Raw genomic sequence first — 21,063 nt, forward strand, 5'->3', positions numbered from 1 at the left:
GGCTGTTTATCAGTTTCATTACACAAGCTTTAAGTAAGCCATTACTATAAACTAAACGTTTGTTTCCCCTACAAATTTGTACCTTGAGGCCTTATCATCAACTCCTTGGTATTTGGAGGTATTTGGAGGTGGGATGCGTGGAGCTCTTGTGAATGGGATTCGTGCCCTTGTAAAAGAGACCCAGTGGGTTCCCTCTTCCTTCTGTCAAGTGAGAGAAGATGAAGCAAAAAAGAGAACTGTCAATAAATCAGAAAGCCAGTTCTTGCCAGACACTGCATCTGCTGGCACATTGATTTGGGACTTCCGAGCCTCCAGACGCGACACATTTCTATTGTCTATAAGCCACTACTTTTTGGTATTCTGTTATAGCAGCCCAAATGGACCCAGGCAGCTATGTTTGGAGGAGAGAACAGGATGACCAGATTCCTCATTTTACAATGTTACTTGTCCAAAGTCAGAGAACTAAATCAAGCCCAGAACTGAGTGTGCCTGACTTCTACTTCTCATCAGAGCTCCTTTTAGTGCCTCTCCCTTTTCTGCTTCTCTACACACACAGACACAAGTTGGCATCAATCAAACACTGGATGTTTATTCTCTATCTGTCCAACCAGACTCAAAGTCTTCTTTGAAAATCAGGCCTTTCCTCTATTTACCACAGCATCATTGGTTTTCCGAACTAAATCCAGGTTCAAATAAGACTTGTGACAGATTTGGATCAAAAGCAGGTGGTAAGAAAAGACTTAAAACTTTGCAGAGTGTTATCCATTATTCCTGATTGAGCATCGTGTCTGTGAAAGAAATAATAGCCTACATGTGTAAAAGCAAAAACAAAAGAAGAAAAATGATATAATTAAGTGATGAAGTGTTCACGGTAAAGACAGAACATGGACTTAGCTTGGCTTACTGTAGTTTTCAATATCCCTCTACTAAACCAACCCATGCCCATGTTAATGTGTAAAGAGTAGAGATGTTAATTGGGATGCCAACCAATTAACAAAAGAGTCAAAGTTAAACTGAAACGTAACATGTACATTTACTAGATAAAGATCTAGAAGCAAAATCACTGAAGATCCCCTCTCCTTTTGGATGCACTTCTGCCACTAGGAGGCTTCTGGTATCAAGAAACAATACTTCAGGAGAATCACGTTCTCATCCAAGCACAACCATTAATACAAGCCGTACTACTAAGTGATATGAATGAGCAGATTGATTCACATCACCTCAGACAAGTGGTCAGATATGACAGCAAATAATTTTATTAGGTAAGGATGCTGCCCAGCATCAATGTGTTTGCAACAGAAGTATATCTGAGTCATAATTACTTCATTCAATACCCACACTCTGGATTTGAACTCAGATCTTTAATGTGCTGTGTGGATTCTTGGCACTGCTGAACACTGCTCTTTTGTTATGATGGCCAGAAGCCACTGGGGTGTCTTCTGGAAAAGATGGATCTGTCAGACAACAGTGTAGCAAGGCATGTTAAGTGTCCTTTCTTGAGTCAGTAATTATATTTGCATTATTATTATCTAAGCAGTATAGGAGCAAGAAATGGGAAAGTTAGTCAATGACAAAATGGTTTATCTTTTTCTTAGTTCCTGATGGACCTTTATTTTATTCATTTATTTATAAGTGGTGCTGAGAATCGAACCCAGTGCCTCACACATGCTAGGCAAGCACTCTACCACTGAGCCACAGCCACAGCCCTGGGCTTAAAGATGATATAAAACTCATGCTAAACAGATGCAAAGTGACTGTTTTTAAAGAAGTTTCCTTTGGAACATAGTCCAATAATATATTTTAAATAAGTTGGTTTTGCGTTTTTTTAAAAAAACAGACTGATGTTTGAATCAGTTAGTCTTTAGGGAAGCACACATTCAAATCGCCTTAGCAAGAGGACTCTTTAATTGAGGGGAGGATTCTCATAGGGCTTTTTGTTCACAATCACTCCTCAGAGGAATAACACCAGCAGGACAAGGGCGAGGCGGGGTGCTAAAATGCTCAGAGACCAAGTTGGAGACTTCAGCTCCCAAGGGTAGTCTGGGAGAGAGGTGTCTAGAGACTCAGAGGAAGTTATTTATGTGGGAGGAGTTGAAGAAAAGCAGGGTTGTGTAAAGTAGCAGCAGGCAGAAATCCCTAAGGAAAGAGCAGCCCATGAGAAACTGCCCAGGGCAGGGGACTCAGGGATTAGAAGGCCCAGTGTTCCAGTTTTGGGTGGATTGTTATGAAGTGCTAAAATGTGCAAGCCACCTCCTTGGTCATTCTCTAAGGCTTCAGAAAATCCGCCACCCATGGCGTCTCTTCCTTTGAGATAAACAAGAAGTCTCTTCCACTTTGCATTTGGCAGGAGAGAACTCCAGGGACGCAGACGTGAGGCCCCACAGTTCCCTGAGAAGAGGCCAGGGTTTCTCCAAGGAATATGCAGACATTCAGGAGGCTTGCTGGTTAGAGGTCAGAGCTATTACAGAAATGTTAAAGAGAAAATTGATCCAAAGTGTCCGTTTTGGGACCTGTGAGTCCCAAAGATGTCAAATTAGCCCAGGAAATTTGGGGTCTCTCCCTCAGTCTCCTCCTTCCATCTGTTGGTTAGTATCTGGACTCCCGCTTTCTTCCACCTTTCTCCCACACTCTGGTGTCCTCTGGCTGCTCCAGTCACCTACCGCTCTTAATTCTGTTTTCATGGTTTTTTTCTTCCTGTTTGAATCAGTCTGTCACCTCCTTGTCCAAGCTCCTTAGTTCTTACCATACCGAGACATTGATCTTTCAAAGATTTAACCAGACAAATACCGTTCTCCTTTCATTCACTTTCACTATAGTTGGCAGGTCAACAAAACATACCACTTAAGATACAATCTCTGGCCTGGCAAGCCAAGGCTAACCACTGCCATGAGTTCCCTGAGTCCCTCCCTGACCCATTAGTACATCCCTGATGATGTCGGCGTACTGGTCACAAAATAGTAATAGTAACTAAAATTGAAATGAATATGCCAATTTTCACTTTGTGATAGTTCCCATCAGGGTCTCTGAAGGGGGCCAAAAAATAAATAGCAGTCTTCTTCCCCATTTGCAATCTGAAAAATATTGAGAGGGAAAGGGAAATAAGAGTGGCAGAAACCAAATATCATTTTTCTTATTGAAGATGGCCAAGGGGGCATGCAGGTGAAAGGCAAATGGGCTTGGAAATGGAACCCTGAGCTCAGCACACTTGTCAGCTTGCTGCTGTCTCAGTAGTGTGGCTGGGGCCGCCTCCTAGTTACCCACAGAGAGGAGTCAGGGAAGGGACTGTGCCCTTTCTGCAATTGACCCAAGTGTTCCAAGAGTGGGCAGAGGCTGGGTGCTCTGCGGGAAATATACTCCTGGGGAAAATCAGAGGGCTGGGAAGAGGTATTTTCCCTTTATTATATTTCATCATGACTATAAAGGAAAAAGTTTAGGAGAATTTTGGCTCTCTAACTGCTCTTAAGAATTATATTATCTAGTTAAGTTTTTCCATTTTGGCTTTCTTCTTTTAGATTTTTTTGATTAGCATATTTGGCCATACCTTATTGTGCCTTATTGTGGTGATGGGAAAATTTTGGATTTTAAGATATTGTAGGAAACAAATCTTTGCAAATTTTATCAGAAATTATAACTGATCAGTGGCAAATATTATAGACTTAAAAATTTTTCTCTTCTTAAGTCATATTGATACTACTCATTTTTCTACATATTACAGGAAAATAAAAACAGAAAACATAGTCATAACACTGAAGGTGTCTGAGATGATTTTTTGGTGTTAGAAAACAAGTAAAACGATTCAAAAGTAGCACAAACATGATAGTGATTCAGTATTGGACATAATTATGTATTGCTTTAAAAGGCACACTCAGTCGTCGCAAAAAAATATGTATTACGGTCATTTTCCATTTTGATGACTTAATGTGAAGCATTTTCTATACACAACATAATTTAATACTTCACATTTTTCTTTTGGTAAGCTACTGATTTCAAATCTGCATGCCACTTTAATTTATAAAAGAATGATATATAGAAATTATATAACATTTTATATTTCCAAAGTAATTTGCTAACTTTAAATGAATAATGTGAGCATACCCTTGGGACCAGATCACAGACAGTACATGCCTTATTTCCATGAGAATTCATGGGAGACATAGTTATACAAATAACTAGGTTCAGAAATTGTGCATAACTATACAAAATAACTTCTACAGGAGGCATGTTTGGAGTCCATCAAACACCTGAAAGAAAAGAAAGTTCTTAGCAAAAGAAATTGGCCACCTCAGCTTAATAGGTTGTTGGAATAGCTAGTAAATATGTGTATACAAATAGGAAAATAAGCATGCTAAAAGCAATACACTTTCTCACTGGTAGACTGAACCAGGACCAGGAAACCTGAAGGGTCACATGTCCCCTGAGATTCTTTTCGCTATGTATAAGATTAACGTGATGCAAAAAGATACCACAGTGATACCCACTTAAATTCATCTTAAGAAGAGACTTGTGATGGGAAAGAATGGGTTAGTAATGAAAGAAGGAAGAAAATGGTAAAAGGGAGGAATTTATCATGATCTCACCGTATTTATTTTTGTATGCTTCCTTTGTACTAAAACCTATAACTGTGTTTTTTCAGCCAGTGCAACGTATCTCATCATATCAGTTGGAGAACAATTGATTTAGTTTTTCAGTGCTAGAGAATGGAGGAGATCAGGTGTGTCGGTACACACCTATAATCCTAGCTACTTGAAAGGCTGAGATTGAAGCATTCCAAGTTGGAGGCTAGCCTGGGCAACTTAGCCAGACCCTGTAGCAAAAAATTAAAAGGGCTGCAGATGTAGTTCAGAGATAGAGAGTCCCTGGGCTCAATCCTCAGTATTGCATCAACCAACCAACAAAAAACTGCAGTCAAAGGAAATCTCTCTTCCCTAGCCCTATTAGAGTATCTGTTTTGGTGCCTGATAGTTCTCTTTCGTACTAGTCTATTAGTTCTCTCACCTTCCTGCTTCTCTCTCTTGCTGGTCTGTATTTAAGTGAAACCTCTTTGCATCAGGCCATTTTATACCACTGAGGACTTCTTCCTCTTGGGATTGCTGAAAATTAAGACTTGAAGAAGAGACATTTTACAGACTATTTTCATTGCTGATCCTGTTTCTCTGGCCACACTTTAAAGAGGATCTGTAATCTCTAACCCATGCGCAGACAATGAATGCCTGCCATAGTCACCATTTGCCTGAGAATGGGTCTCCCTGGGCACTGTTCTGTCCTCTCTCATGTGTACTCTGTGTCTAATCCACTTGTCTGGTGCTGGTTTCTTTTTTTTTTTTTTTTTTTTTATTGTTGGTCGTTCAAAACATTACACAGTTCTTAATACATCATCTTTCACAGTTTGATTCAAGTGGGTTATGAACTCCCAACTTTACCCCGTATACAGATTGCTGTTTCACATCAGTTACCCTTCTGGTGCTGGTTTCTTGATTGCAAAAGAATAGTCAGTGGGAAGAGTCACACAGGTAATAACAGTGACCTAAAAAGGAAAGGGTTATTGGTTGACCCCGGGAAGTTCTCAGTTGAAACAGTAGCCTAACAAAGGTCTTGAGGATCCTGATTTTTTGCCATTTGATTCCATCGTTCTTAGTGTGTTGGCTTTTGTCTTCATGTTTGCCACTTCATGTTGAAAGATGGACGCTGTGCTACAGAATGTTATCATGGCCATTTTCTGGGCTAGAAGAGAGAGGAAGTGGGTGTGATGGTACCAGCACCCCTCATCGGTCAAAACTATTATATGGCTGCTCATACTTCAGCTGAGCCTGGGAAATGCAGATCTTAGCTTTAGAGCTGCTATAGGAGAGAAAGATATGGAATGGTGTATGCCTGTAATTTCAGTGACTCCAGAGGCTGAAGCAGGAGGATTGCAATTTCAAAGCCAGCTTGGGCAACTTAGCAAGAACCTGTCTTGAAATAAAAATTCAAAAGGGCTGGGGATGTAGCTCGGTGGTAGAGCAGCCTTGGGTTCAACCTCTGTTACTGAAAAAAAAATAAAGATTATATATATATATATATATACACACACACACACACACACACACACACACACACACACACACACACGAAGAAGAAGAGAGTAGGAAATGACGTTTTATCAGCCAAACTATAGTGTTTGCCTCCAATGTGAACTAAAGAAATCCCTTACTGACTTCTCCCCAATGGTCAGGAGTGATTGATTCCATATTTCCCATTTTTCACTATCATACCCCTCATATAGCACACATCAGTTGTTTAAAAGCCAATAACCATTCTGCAGATTGCACTAGAATAGGGATAATAATCACAAGGTTACTGATTTAGTCATTGAATTCCTCAGTTCATCTTTAATTATTGAGTATCTACTTACTTCTGCTAATCACTGAAATACAATGTTGACAATGTATATTTCCTGTCACTGAATATATATCTTATCTGTACTGCGGTTAATCAATTAAGAATACTTTCAGATACTCAAAGGAAATTCAACTCACAGTGACTTAAACCTTATTAACAATCTATAATGAATATGTTATAACAATATGTATAACTCATAATAACAATAATTTGCTTTTTAAAAAATTCAAAAGCAGCTGAACAGGAGCTCCCCAAGATGAGGGTGCTGGGATCATGCCCTCTGTCCCCATGATTGTAAGATGGCTACCACAGCTCCAAATATCTCATCCTTCAAGAATGTGCACAATGACAGCCAAGATAGTGACAGAACGGTTATCTTGTGCCTCCTTGTTTTATCAGAGAGTGCAATATTTCTCAGAGGTCTCCTTAGCAGACTTATTGGCTAGAATGGGGTCAAATGACCACTAACAGCTTTAAGGAAGTCTAGAAGAGTGTCTGGTGAGGAAGAGTTAGGGGATTGGGAATTAATATTGAGTAGTGGTCAACAAAGAGTATTGTCATAAATGCCTTAGAGTTTTCCACATACTTTTATATTCATGATCCCATGACTCAACGGGACTACTAGCCAAACATTCTGGAAATCCAAAATTGGAATAAGAGGTATAAGCAGCATCCACCATGTGGGAACTTCTGGCAATGAAGTCATTTAAAGATCCTGTGAAAGTGTAAATTTAATGCAAAGGTTTTAGAGATATTATAATGTATTTTGCTATAAAACATGCATGTAAGAACCCAAGGAGAAATTCAGAAGATTTTATAGTTTGGGAAGATAATTACATGGTAGAATGAAAAGAGAAATCAAGATGTAAGGATTCTAGGCTCTGCTTTGGATAAACTACTGGCAGTATTCTAAGCCCGTTTCCTCATCTGTAAAATTATGTACTTGAACAAGATTAGAGGATCCCTCAAGTCCTTCTCAAATGTAAGAGAACCTCTACAATCATCATGCTGAAAGTCATAGCTAAAGTAACATTAGAATTCATTTATTTCAAGTTCTTTTTACAAATGAGACAACTTAGAAAGGTCACCATTTGTCTCAATTTACTCATTTAAGTTAGAAATTTGAGTCTCAGTATATAGCACATAATGCTTGATATTACAAATAATTGATATTGCTTCTCAATATAATTTTAAACATTTGGCCTCTTTCTTAGTTTTTCATCTCAGGCAGAATCTCTCTGAGAGCATTTACTCTGTGTAATAAAATGCAAATAATGAGATTCTTTAAAAGTCCACTTTTTAGTGATTAAGTCTTTGGGTACATGATTTTATCTCTGTAAAATAAAAATTGAATCGTATCTTTAGAGGTTTTTTTCTTTTCCTTTTGGAGGACTAGATAGTCTAGTGTGCAGACTAAAACACAGCAAGGACCCAATCTGTGGTAACCATGAATACCATTAGTGTCTCCTCAGCCATCCATTGCAGGTATTTAAAGCTACTCCTAACTTGGGGAAATGTCCTAGGTCCATTTTCCCAGCAGGTTGTGTAGGGGTGAATCTGAATCACACTATTATTATTTTGTCTTTATATGATCATATCTTTTACCTTCATATTATATAGATATGAAGCCTCTGTGTAATAACTAAGGGTGTGGTACCTAACTGGGAGTCAGACCAACCATTATGCTGCCCACTGAGCTCAGTAACTGGTGATTTCTAGAAGAGGAATTAAAAAAAAAAAAAACCCTCGGATTCTGAACCTAAGATTTATGGGTGCTTCGTGGCATAAAACCACCTAACAATTCATTTAAACAGACTTTCTCAACCTTGGCATTTATTGACACTTTGGGCCCAATCATTCAGGGGACTGACCTGTGCGCTGTAGTTAGCGAGTTCCCTGGCCTTTATCGCCTAGATGCCAGAAGCACCTCTCCAGTCATAGGCCATAACCAAAAATATCTTCAGACCTTGCTGAAAGTCTCCTGAGTGGGAGAACATATTCCCCTTCTCCCTCTTGAGAACTTTATTATATATGTGCACTTTTTTTTTTCCTGAGAGACTCATTAGTTTCATCACATTCTTATAAAGGTCTATGACCTCGAAGAGGTTGGAACCAATCACTTAAAACCTTTCAAACTAATAACAATAGAACACACATCTCCAGTGGTAGTTGTGGGGGAAAATGTACACCATCATGCTAATTAAATGGTGCAATTTGAAAATGTATTATAGAATATATATCTGCCCGTTTATTACTTTCAACTACTTTGAAGACATCCATCAAAAAAACCTTCATCTGGGAAAGTATGTACTTCAAAAACTGCTACTCCCAGATGGCAGGCTTCTGCTTCTTAAAATACTGTCTTCCGAAGAGATTCCCAGTCATCCACCGATTTTAGCTCTAGACTTCCAAAGGGTTAGTGCTAATGACGAGTTAAAAAAAAAAAAAATCAAGTCCAGAGGGGAAATCGAAAATAGATGTTTTCCAGAAAAGGAGTATACATTGCAAGATTATTGCAAGATTTATTAGAAGGATGGAGAAGGGAAAGAGGCGCCAACAGGAAGGAAGGGACAGAGAACAGTGAAGGCAGGAAGGAGGGAGGGGGTAGAAAGGGGAGGGGGAAGCAGCAGAGGATGAGGAGGATGAGCCAGAGGGAGAAGAGGAATTCCTTGAAAACCGTTCCCAAAGGCGGTATTTCTTGGGAAAGACCCGTTAGAAGTCGCCTCCTGACTCCTCCCTGGATTGTCTGGAAAGGCGACTGACCCCACGGAATCCTTGAGTCTTATGCTTTGAGCCATCTTCTCACTCCCACGTCCACACCCGCCTTGTTCACCGCCTTCCAAAGTGACCACTGCTCAAGAACCTTCCCAAAGCTCAGAAAGCTCACTTTACCCGCTCTTTAAGGCCCTCCGGCTCATCCATGTCTCCTAAAGACGGTAGGAAAATTGGAACTTAAACCTAAATACTCCGAAAGCCAAACAAGGACCGCGTCCCGTTTTCGTGGCCACTTGGGAGCACCCGAGAAGCCCAGGAACTTTCTCCCCTACTTCTCAGTCCGTCAGCCTCTCCCACTCTGCCCTTTGAAGAAGACGCGAAGAGAGGGGGCGGGGAAGAGGGATTCGGGGCTGGCAGAGCCGGGAAGGCTGCTCCCCAGGGGTGGGCTTGCACCCGCGTGGGCAGCGGGGCGCGCCCCCTCCCCGCCGTGCGCGCCAGGAACGTCGCCGGCGGCCGCGCCGCGTCCTCGATCTGTCTGCGCTGGGTCCCGCGGGGCGCGAGGGGAGGGGACAGGAGAAAGAGGAGGGCCCGGCAGCCGAGGGGAGGAGGCGGTGCGTGCCTCGCCTGCCAAACGGAGAGCTGTTCATCTGCGTGCGATCCCCGGCGCCCCGCGCGCGGCCGCAGCGCTCCGCCCGAGCCGCCCCGGAGACTCCGGAGTGGGGTCTCCACTGCGTTCCGCTGCCGGTCTTTCCTGAGACCCTCAGCTCCTGCCGGCCTCAGCTCTCCCAAGTCGGCCCCGGGTCTCTGAGGCTGTTAAGGACAGCGGCAAAAAAAGAGAAGGACGTTCTTCTGTGCCTTGGATGTTCCGGTCCGGGAAGGACGGCAAGTTGTGTGTTGAGCCCGGGACCCGGGAGAGAAGGTGGCCGCTGTGCTTCAGCCATGTAAGTAGAGCACTCGGCTGCCCCACGAGCGTGGGTTCAGCTTCTTTCCCTCGGGCCCCCTCTGACCCGGACGCTGGAGTTGGGCTGGTCCCGGGCTCCAGACTTCGCGAGCTCGGCTGTTCTGCCGGCTCTGCCTGACGCCGCGTCTGCTGTTGGCATTGGCCTCCGGGGGGTGCTGCCTTCCCATCCTTATCTCCTATTTTCTCCCAGAGCCGGCTGGAAAATGCCTCTTTCCCTCTTTTGGAATTGAGGGATCCTTGTGTGTCTTCATGGGTGGGGTGGTGGTGAGGCAATTGCAGGGGGTTGAATCTGGGCTTGTCTGGACCAGAGCTTCTCATCCCATATGGAGAAGAGGGCCCTCGCGCCCCACGCCACTCCCTGCTGGTCTTCGGAACCAACCTCTGGGCTGGGCTCAGAAAGAACTTCAGCCGCTGATCTTAGTCGGCAAGATTTACAAAATTAAATGAATGAATGAATAAAAGAACCCTGAGTTCCCTTTGAATGATATACAGCATTGGAGATGGGGCATTGTGTGGGGAAGAGACATGTGGGGGCTAGGAATTTGTTATGGACCTCCAAAACTAGAGTTAGGAAGGTGGTGGGCTCTGTGCTTCTGGATTCATTTCTTTACGAAAAGTGTGGGAATGGTTGAGAAACTCGTTTTGAATGTCAGGAGTGGAAGAAAATGCACGTGGAACCATTTGAATGACTGAGGTTTAATGGTGAGTGCTGAAAAGTGTGGATTACCTTTCATATTAGACAAGTGTTCTGCCATAGGAGTGGTTCCCGTGAAATTATTGGAACCAATGAATCAGAATAGCAGATGTGAAAATAAGACACACGCAGGTTTTCTTTTATACTAGAAGATAGTTATTAGGACTGAAGGAATTCTCAAATGCTACTGATTGAGTACTGGAAGTGTCCGATAATAATTGTGTTCAATGTCTGTGCTTAGATAGTCATAAAGCTGGTTAAATTTATGGTATTCTGCAATTGTAAAAATATTATCCTAATTATTTTGATTGGGTTCATGCAGAAATAATACACCCTTAAAGGGACATGGAAAAGTTGCTATAAACTGTGAGCATGAACTTGCAAGCCAAATAAACAAACCACAGTGTAGTTCATTTTATTTTAATACCCTGAATTATGTTTAGTGCCAGTAAAAATGCTACATTACTTTTAATGTGATTATATGAAATGAATTCACTGCTGTGGTAAATAGAATGCATTTCTTTAAGTAAATAGCTGTCAGAGTTCATTTGGGAGCATTTATATGAGATAAAGATGTGAAAACGCTTTCAGGTAGTTTGACAAAGCTGGAGTTACAGAGCAATTTATAGAGGGAATTAGTTCTTCCCACTTTTGAAGTGTTGAGTCAAGTTTGGATATTCCTTCAACTGTAGGCCAACTGGATAGGCGTTATCAATTCTCTGAAAGTATTTAACTTTTTATATTTCCTATTGCTGTTTTCCAGGGACCATCATCCTTACTACAGAGGATGGGAAGTTGATGCCCAGTGAGATTGGAAGATCTGTTTTGTTCATAGACACTCTCCTGTGGATTTCCTGTGTTTTCTGGTGGTTTCACACCTTGACTCATTCCTACAGTTCCAGAACATTGACTTCAGGCCCTCATTGCCCTATTTGGTGAAAGATGGCATCCAGCCTGACTTGTACTGGGGTGATCTGGGCTCTGCTCTCTTTTCTTTGTGCTGCCACCTCCTGTGTGGGCTTCTTTATGCCTTACTGGCTCTGGGGATCACAGCTGGGCAAGCCTGTGTCCTTCGGTACTTTCCGGAGGTGCTCGTATCCTGTGCATGATGAGAGTCGGCAGATGATGGTGATGGTGGAGGAATGTGGGCGCTATGCCTCCTTCCAGGGCATTCCCAGCGCAGAATGGAGGATCTGTACCATAGTGACGGGCCTGGGCTGTGGCCTGCTCCTCCTGGTGGCCCTCACCGCTCTCATGGGTTGCTGTGTGTCGGAGCTCATCTCCAGGACTGTGGGAAGAGTGGCTGGAGGAATTCAGTTTCTGGGGGGTAAGTGACCTGCTAAACTCGAATTGTTTACCAGAATCCCAAAGCCATGTTGAAAATTATATGTGTCATTTGTCTATTGAGATATTAGATTGGAATTCACAGGAGAAGTAGATATGGAATGGCTTTGATGATAGATTGTCAAAATCAAAGATTTTTACTGGAATTGCTTCACAACTTCAAGGGCTCTTAATTTCTGTACATGCCTAGACATATATATACACACACACACACACACACACACACACACCATGGGCCTACTAACTACCATATCTCGTGGGAGACAGTATCATCTACATTGGGTTGTAGTTGGGGAGTATGGATTTTACAGCTTCTTGCTCTTTTATGTTCAACAATAGGCAATGGGATTATCTTTGTCATACTGGGAACTTCAGGTTTTTAGAAGTAAAGCTTTCCTAGAAAAGCACAAAGGGTTTTTGATTCAACATTGTCCTCAAAAGCCTCCAAGACTCCTTGATGGGTCTCAAATCGACCCTTGCCCAGACATAAACCGTATTTCTAAATAAATGTGACTATTTTAAACTAGAGAACAGTTTTATATTAACAACTATAAACGTAATTATACTACCAAGATAGCCATAGGCCTAATTACCATGTTAGGACTTAAATATTTCTGGGTGCTTTTGCTATGTTTGGAAAAACAAAGAATACTGTATTTAACAAATGAGGTGTGCTTGTCCCAAATGGACTGGATAGTTTCACTCACACCGAAAAGGTTTGATTTTCACTTGGCTTTCCTCCAGAAAGTATTGCTTCAGTATCTCTGGTCATATGGTTCTAATTGCACTTTATATATTTTCCACTGTGGTTTTCACCTCCATTCTTCAACCTGACTGGCTGAACTTGTCTGATTTACAATCCACCCTGGTGAAATATGACAACCTCCATAGATAGTGCAGACTGAAGGGAAATGGGAAACCTGGAAAACTTATAAAATGTATTTGTAACCTCATGACAAAGTAGAAGTCTGTTATGCTCCCATTTGGTGTTCTCCTGTATTCTTTTAGGAAGAATATGGAAGAAAAAGAAGCATTAATAATGCATAGTTCTGAGATAGCCAGTACATACTTGGGAATCCCAAATGGATTGTTTCAGATTATTTAGTAGAAAATGTTCAAGTAACATTTCAAGGGTGTTTAAAATGCAAGTGGCAAAAATCTTTGTGCTTTGGAATGAGAATTAGACATGTTTGCAGTTCTTCATTTCCTTCTTCTGAATTAACTTTTTGTTGTTGTTGTTCCTGTGGTTTTGCATCTTAGTCTGCCTAGAGGAAAGTTGGGGGACCTAAAAATTCAGTTCTTACTGCTTCAGTATTCAACACTAATAAAAATCTTGCCTGTGAAGTGTGTCTGTACAGAAATATAATAAAACTATTAGGAAACATATAGAGGTTATCATTGAAATAAAAACTCAGTGTTCAAAACTTGTTCATAGCACAGGTTTTTAGAATAGAACTAATGCCAGAAGCATTTTAAAAATTTTTCTTTAAGAATAAACTGGGTTTGCTGTTTGTTTCACTTGGCTCTGGAAAAATGCTTAGGCAGTTTCATTTTCTCCTCTTATGGTAAATATTACTTTCCATTTTTTCTTCATTTTAGGGCAGAGACTGCTATTATTTCTGGCAGAATAGGAAAATGCTTACAAAGAGAAATCAGTTTTTATTGATTATCTTTAAACATATAATGAAGGAAGGCAACAGGAAGTAAATCTGACACCCATGAGATTTATGCTTCCCTCTCTGAGCTATGTATAGATTTTTTTTTGAATTATATAGAGCTAAATGTTCTACTTTACAGAATACCCAAGGGACAGGCAATTGGGAAAGTTATATGTATCTTAAAAGAAACCAGGTTTTTTCTTTGTCTATGCTTTTGGTGCACCCTGATTTGGTAAGAGTTACTCACCATAAGCTAAAGTTATGATCTGTTATTAGCAGTTATAATATTTCATTTCTCAAGTGTATATATTTGTATTTCTTATATCAGCAAATGGTAATTCTGGATTAAAACCTAAGAGGGGTTTTCTTTTCTTTTCTTTTTTTTTGTTCTAATTAGTTATACATGACAGTAGAATGCATTTGAACACATCATACATAAGTGGAGTCTAACTTCTCATTCATTTGGTTGTTACGTAATCATATACGTACATAGGGTCATAATGTCCAATTCATTCCTACTCCCAATTCCTACTCCCATGTCCCCTCCCTTGGCTTCACTTCCTGGAGGGTTTTTCTGACTCTAACTTCTTGAGAGTACCAGTGAGTAAATATACCAATTACCAAAGATAATGGTAGCTTTCGAATTTAAAAAAAAAAAAATAGCTTGAAATATATAACAGGTTTTGAAAATCTGTTATTAATCACTCTCAGGTAATAAGAGACCAGATGACACAACAAAACACTCCAAAAAGAATTTCTGTAATTGTTCATTTCGTAATTGTCTGAGTTTCTATTCATTAAATCTTATGTGGTAAGTAATTTGTTTTGTTCCTTTTTTTTTTTATATAAAATGAGTGAGTTTTATAAAGATCTCTGCAAAATTCCAAACCAGTCAGTTCTGTGAATCTCATAGACTGCATGTTTTAGAAATGTAATCAACATACAGGGAACTCTGCTGTGAGGCAGATTCTCTTACTAAAAATGATTCGCCCAGAAGGGTTATGTTTAGCTCAAGTGATGGTTGCTCCAAAAACAACAGGAAGCAGGAGAATGGCAAAATACAGAGGCATCCTGCTTAACCCCGCCTGCTGTATCTGGAGTCTGCACATATGGTGTAACATCAGGCAGTAAAACCCCTGCAGTACTTTGGAACAAGTTAAAGGACAAAATGTCAACCTTAATTTTGAATCTTCTTGCTATGGATGGCTAGAGGTAAAAATTTCACTTGTCAACTGATAGAGCAACATGAAATGGGCTGGTTGTTTATGAATGTTTGCTACCTGTCCTAGGAAAACTGAAGGAATCAAAGATGAGTACAATTTCCTGTGGTCACTTGGACACAAACTTAATTTCTGCCATCTCCGTCTCATACTATAAGACACGTTTACATTAAAATTTTTTAAAAAATTAGTAAGAGTTGAATTCTACTTTCAATTGATTTTTTTTTAAAAAAAAGGCATATAGAAAGACTTTGGAAAATATAATGTATGATGAAAGTGTCAACATGTATGTGATAGGCAAGGTTCCTCTGAGAACATAGAGGTGTTAAAGTCATTTTTGTTCAACATAAAAGTATGCGCCTTCAAATACTGTTGTGCTCGTTAAGGACTCCAACAGAACTTTAGAAAATGGATGGCAAACTCTTTGATGCAGTAGTAAAATGTTTTATTTACCTCTAAAAGAGACAGCAGGGATATTGTGAAGATATAGTAAATCTATAATTTCTGTGAACTTGTGCTTGTGAATGTCAGTATCTGAATTTGTAGATTTCATCTTAAGAGACTGCTGGTGCTGTAATGAGGGAAAAATCAAAGAAAGCCCCAAATTTCCACTGTTTAGTTTGGATGTGTGTCACCTATATGTATAAGGGGGTGGGACGCTGGCCAGCAGCATAGTCCCTTTCCAGTTTAGACACTCCTCTGTTCTAAGAAGCCAGGGGAGATCCTCTCCTCAACTAATTGATAGTTGAGTGCTGTTCGTGACACTAATGAAGACAGAGTGTCTCTTTCTCTGTGTGCTGAAACACCATGCCTTTCCAGGGTGCCCTCACTGGAGGACCCCACCTGGGCCTGTCTTTCATTCTTTGGGGAGATTGCTCCAAACTCTCCTTCCTTTGCTGTACTTTAAGCCTGATCTGTCATCTGATATGCAGGTTATGCTTTCCTTTATATCCAGGCTCTCTGTCAAGTGTCAGCTGAATAATAAGGTAAATAATAAGTGTGGGCATATTAATGGGCATCCTGGCTTTCTAGTGTTGGTGCCTTAACTGAAAGCAGTTGCTCTAGTTTTAAGATATTCTGGGATTTTTAGGATGTTGAGGAGGAGGCAAAGCTTTTTTTTTGCTCTTCTCTAGGTTAGGTCATATAGATTACTATTTGTTTTTTTAGTCAGTTTGCTCTAAGCTATGATATGAGGTCCAGGTGAGTGATCTTTAAGTTCTAAGCCAAAGTGTGTGTGTGTGTGTGTGTGTGTGTGTGTGTGTGTGTGTATGATAAATTACATATTGAATTTCCTTATTTCCTTTTATCTACCATTCTCTTATACCAGAAAGATTTTATCGATGGAAACTAAAAATAAGACCCTATAACATTCTCTGTAGTTTGCATGCAGTGGTTTTTCAGTAAGGAATTACCAATTGAAAAATAAGAAATCCATACAACAGACCATAGGGATGGGCCTTGATGGCCCCTGGCCAACTCGATGTAGCCATGTCCATTTAGGAAAAGCAGGATGATCAAACCAGGAGTGAGGCTTAGGAATCAGCTATTCTGAGTTCTGCTGCTAGGCAGGATGGCACTTAATTCAGCTCTGGCTAGTGAACATGTTTCCTGGTCCTAAGCATCTGTAGGGAAGAAGATGATTTTCTCTTGCTCAGTGGTAGGACTTTCTAGAACCATAGACCACATCTTTTATCACAACTGTGCACACTGATCATGCACAGAAAGAAGCTTGAGATGGAGCATAAACAGTGTAGCCCTGGGAGGCAGGCTTTGCCACCAGGAAAGAGTGGAAGGAAGCTACACTGTGGACAAACACCAGCAGCAAACCAACAGAGTTCATCTACTCCAAGTCTGGATTTGATAGAGGCAGGGATGGTGGCCAATTGATAGTTTATAAAATCTAGAATGCCAAACTTTATATTTTCATACCTAATACTTTGTTTTCCCTAGTGCTGGGAAATCAAAACCAAGGCCTTGTGTATTCTAGACGAGCACTCTGCCACTGAGTGACATTCCCAGCCTGTGTAATAATGTTTTAAAATGACATTTTCAGATAATCATTGATAGCAGTTTTATTATTTTTTTTACTTATTTTTTTTTCTAGAGGAACTTGTTTTCTAAGTTTTAACCTAGGAAGTTTTTGATGTCTTCCTACGAATCTTCTAATTCTCCATATCCTGGTTCCCTACAATATTCCTTTAGTTTTCTAGTGGGCCTAGAAAAAAATCACTAGAAAGCTTTATTTTCCGTGGAGAATACAAGGTCCTGCCCCACAGAGTGTGTTGGGCTATATTCTGGTTCCCTACAATGTTCCTTTAGTTTTCTAGTGGGCCTGGAAAAAATCACTAGTAAGCTTTGTTCCCCATGGAGAATACAAGGTCCTGCCCCACAGAGTGTGTTGGGCAGGTCTGGGTGAGTGAGGCCCAGGTGGAGCACTTGGAGTAAATTCCACTGGTGCTCTAGAGCCAGATGGTTGAAAGACCACATTTTGAGAAACAAATCCATGTCATCCCCTTTAAACCTCATGTTATATTAGTATTATGGTATAGACTTACAAAACCAATAAGCTTTCAGTGAATCATCAGACTTGTTACATCCGTAATAATTATTTTCATGGTGATGGGATTTGAGCTGGAGAACATCAGAATGGCTGTAGGAACAGATGCCTCAATACTTCGATTGGTTTCTCCTTTAGAGTATCTTGCTGACTTTAAGTGATTTTCACCCATCCATATACACTTGTGAAGCAGAAGAACCAAATATTTTCCATGCTTCGAGAAAGACTGTATTTTGATTTGTGACTCAAGCTGTAGATGACAGGCTCCCACCACCATCCCAGGTGCTATGTTTTTACATCCTTCACCCTGAGACGATGTCATGTTGTTGGTTCACATTCAATTAGAGTGTTCTCAGATCCTTCATTTCTTTTCTTCCAAATGTACTCAGGTTTTTTTTTTTTCTATTTTAAGTTAATGGATTTTTATTTTCTACCATTGAATCTCTTAAGTAGTAATAATGATAACATTGCTCTTGGACCTGTCATATTAACAACCCTGAAACCCTCCTCCCCACTAGAATTCTTTAAATTTTCTTCTTCTTTTTTTTTAACATGGTCCAAATCTCCACTTATTTTTTAAATTTTTTTTTAATCATAGATGAACACAATACCTTTGTTTATTTATTTATTTTTTATGTGGTGCTGAGGATCAAACCCAGTGCCTCACATGTGCTAGACAAGCACTCTACCACTGAGCCACAACCTCGGCCTCTCTCCATTTATTTTTGCAGGGTACAGTCTTCCAAAGAGAGTCGTTTGATTTTTTTTTTTCACTTATTTTCCTTTGTTACCACCAGCTAACCCAGCCATAGACAGAGATAGAGACTACTGAGACCAGGGGTAGTATGGATAATTAGCCTTGCTAACACATAGACTGTATATTGATTAGTTGTCTTTAAAAAAAAATGTTGTTAGTTGCCAAGGAAATCAACTGTCAAATGCAAATCCATAACCATTACCATAGAAAGGATTCAAAAAGCACTCAAGAGATCTTTACACTATTCTATATACTGTCACAAGATGCATAACATTTGCACTCCACACAAAGTTGTCATTGTACACCGACAGTATTTGAACTCTCCAGCTTGGCAAGGGTGTTTTACTGTGGGTGTTGGTTGAAATAAAGAAGAATAAAAGCATCAGTTCAAGCCTTTTATTCCTGATGTCATTAAAACTGATCTTGTTGCTCTTTTTAAAGTGTCATCCTCAAGTGTGTTCCGAGGGACATTAATCTTGGGTATACCAATATGTATTGATAGGAAAAAGCAAAATGATGTAGGGACAAGGAGATTTGAGAAATTCTTGGCTAGGGGAAGTTAAGAGCTTTCTTTAGAAAAGAACTTGACACAGAGTCTTTGGTATGTTATGCAAATTGCCAATCTCCTGGGCAGAATGGGTTGAAATATAGTATTGTTTCCCTAACTTATTTGAGCCTAGCATCCTGAAGAGAACTGTGAGTTAGTTTCCATTTCACCTCAGTGAAGCAGGTTATTCATTCTTTTTACAGATGAGAACACTGAAGTCCAAAGAGTGACACCCAAATTTATCCCTTTAGTTGGTGAATATCTATGAATACTGTCACCATCACATTAAAGTGTTAATTAATCCTTCCTTATGTTATATTTAGAATATAGAATTTTTGACTGTTGTGGATGTGAAGATAATAAGACTCTTAACATAAGTGGTGTTTTGTTGTTGTTGTTCCCTCAGTTTTTCCTTCTGGTACAATAGAAAACTCACAGCAATGTGATATAATGAATTTTTGCCACTTTTCAAAAAGAATATTACGGTTTAATGAGAAGAATGTAATGTGTGATAGAGTGGTCATTAAGGGAGAAAACCCAAACAAACAAACATACTGTATTTTAAAAAGCTTGGTAACAATCCTTTGTTAAGATACAGATAATATTAATTCCAGAGGACACATCTCTTCCATGACCAAGCCAAAGACTTTGTATCGCTCTTTAAAAAATCAAGGGTAATGTCATAGAAACAAACAGAACTTTTAAAGTTCTAGCTAGATCATAATAAAGGAGCCCAAGGATTTCTTGAGGGTTTGGGGGTTTTGAATAGTTATTTTTAGAGGATAGTGTGGTTGGACACAGCATTGCCCAGGTCTAGCCATTGATGTTGCTGACTTATTATTGGGGAATTTGGTATCCTTTCTTTTGTTTATATGATGGAGGTCATTCCAGCTAGTAATTTGCTCTCAGAATTCATGAAGCTAAAATTGTAGGCTCCACAACGGACCTGTTTATCTCTCTAGTAAATATTTGTCCCCCATATGTCTCAAATTTCTAATAAACAGACAACATCTGGTATCTTAATATATCAAAGCATGTGTAAAAATGTTGTTGAATTAAAAAATGAAATTTTACTTTATGGTTCTCTGGTTTTTCTTGTCTTATCTCTTTCAGTAGGGCACTAGGGAACCATAGCATATTTTTCTTCTAGATCTATAGTGATGAGACTAGTAAATGACACACTGATATATTAAATTAATATTTTATGCATTATTTAGTCTTAATTACTTTTCAGTGACACTTGTATCTACACGGTGCAACCTTATTCTTCTATACCTCACAGGAATATTTCAAATGTGAAGTAAAATAATGCTGTTAATGTGATGACACTTAAAACAGTGTCCCTTTAACTAATGTCCCTGAATAATGTTTGTTCTTTGAAAAAAAGTGTTCTATATATGTTTAAATGATGCTGCATAATGCCACAGTTCCATCTCCAAGCACATTTTAAAAGTTCAGAACAATTTTGCAACAAATACATCATCTTAATTTTAACATTGTGTTTCACAAACTTACTTGGGAATGTCAAGGTTCCATTTACCTGTAATATGCATTGCTTGCTATCTCTGAGTTAATGGTTGGCAGAATAAACACTGGGAAATGTTCAGTTAAATATGTTGTGATTCCAGAAGATTGGAATGGGCTTATGAGCATTTGCTTATTAAGAGCCTATTATAAGGCTGTGAATATAGCTCAGTTGTTAGAGTGCCTGCCTTGCATGCACAAGGCTCTGGGTTCAGTCCCCAGCACCATAAACAAACAGGCACATATTGTCAAATAATGTAATAAAAATAGGGATGTTGTTGAGATAAAACTTGGGATATGGTTTATACTATTGCAAAGCTTATAGTCTTACGGAGGAAACCAACATGTGAAGTATACTTACAGTCTGAAGGACTCCTAATGCATCACACACACTTCCATGTTTCATTGCAGATGGAGATCAGATGATTCACTCAGCAATCTTATTTGGTGTGTCCCTTTTCTTTTCCATTCTGTTTTTCCCCTACTTGGTTGTGTAGCCCCAAGGACTACATTCCCCATGACATCAGCATCTGAACAAATTTAGCCTGAGGAGGGCACTTTGGAGGTGAGAGGCAGGGAGAGGGCAAGTTATTACTCCCACTTTGGCTCTTCCTTAGGCTATATGGTAGGCAGGAGGTGTCTCTCCTCCTAGAAACCCTACTCATTATCCCAAGTTCCATCAGAAATCACCGACATGATCCTACCTTA

General features: G+C 39.9%; 1 protein-coding gene across 1 annotated transcript in view; it reads left to right on the plus strand.

Annotated features, from left to right (window-relative positions):
- Positions 1-9,625: 9,625 nt before the first annotated feature.
- The window catches only part of Lhfpl6 (LHFPL tetraspan subfamily member 6), a 228,580-nt gene continuing 217,142 nt past the window's right edge, over positions 9,626-21,063 (plus strand). Inside the window, exons 1-2 of the mRNA XM_005330227.5 lie at positions 9,626-10,034; positions 11,512-12,075. Of these exons, the coding sequence (XP_005330284.1) occupies positions 11,691-12,075 (385 nt within the window). The 5' untranslated portion in view covers positions 9,626-10,034; positions 11,512-11,690. The remainder of the gene's footprint in view (positions 10,035-11,511; positions 12,076-21,063) is intronic.

The sequence above is a fragment of the Ictidomys tridecemlineatus genome, chromosome 6 (assembly GCF_052094955.1).
Source record: "Ictidomys tridecemlineatus isolate mIctTri1 chromosome 6, mIctTri1.hap1, whole genome shotgun sequence".
Lineage (NCBI taxonomy): Eukaryota > Metazoa > Chordata > Mammalia > Rodentia > Sciuridae > Ictidomys > Ictidomys tridecemlineatus.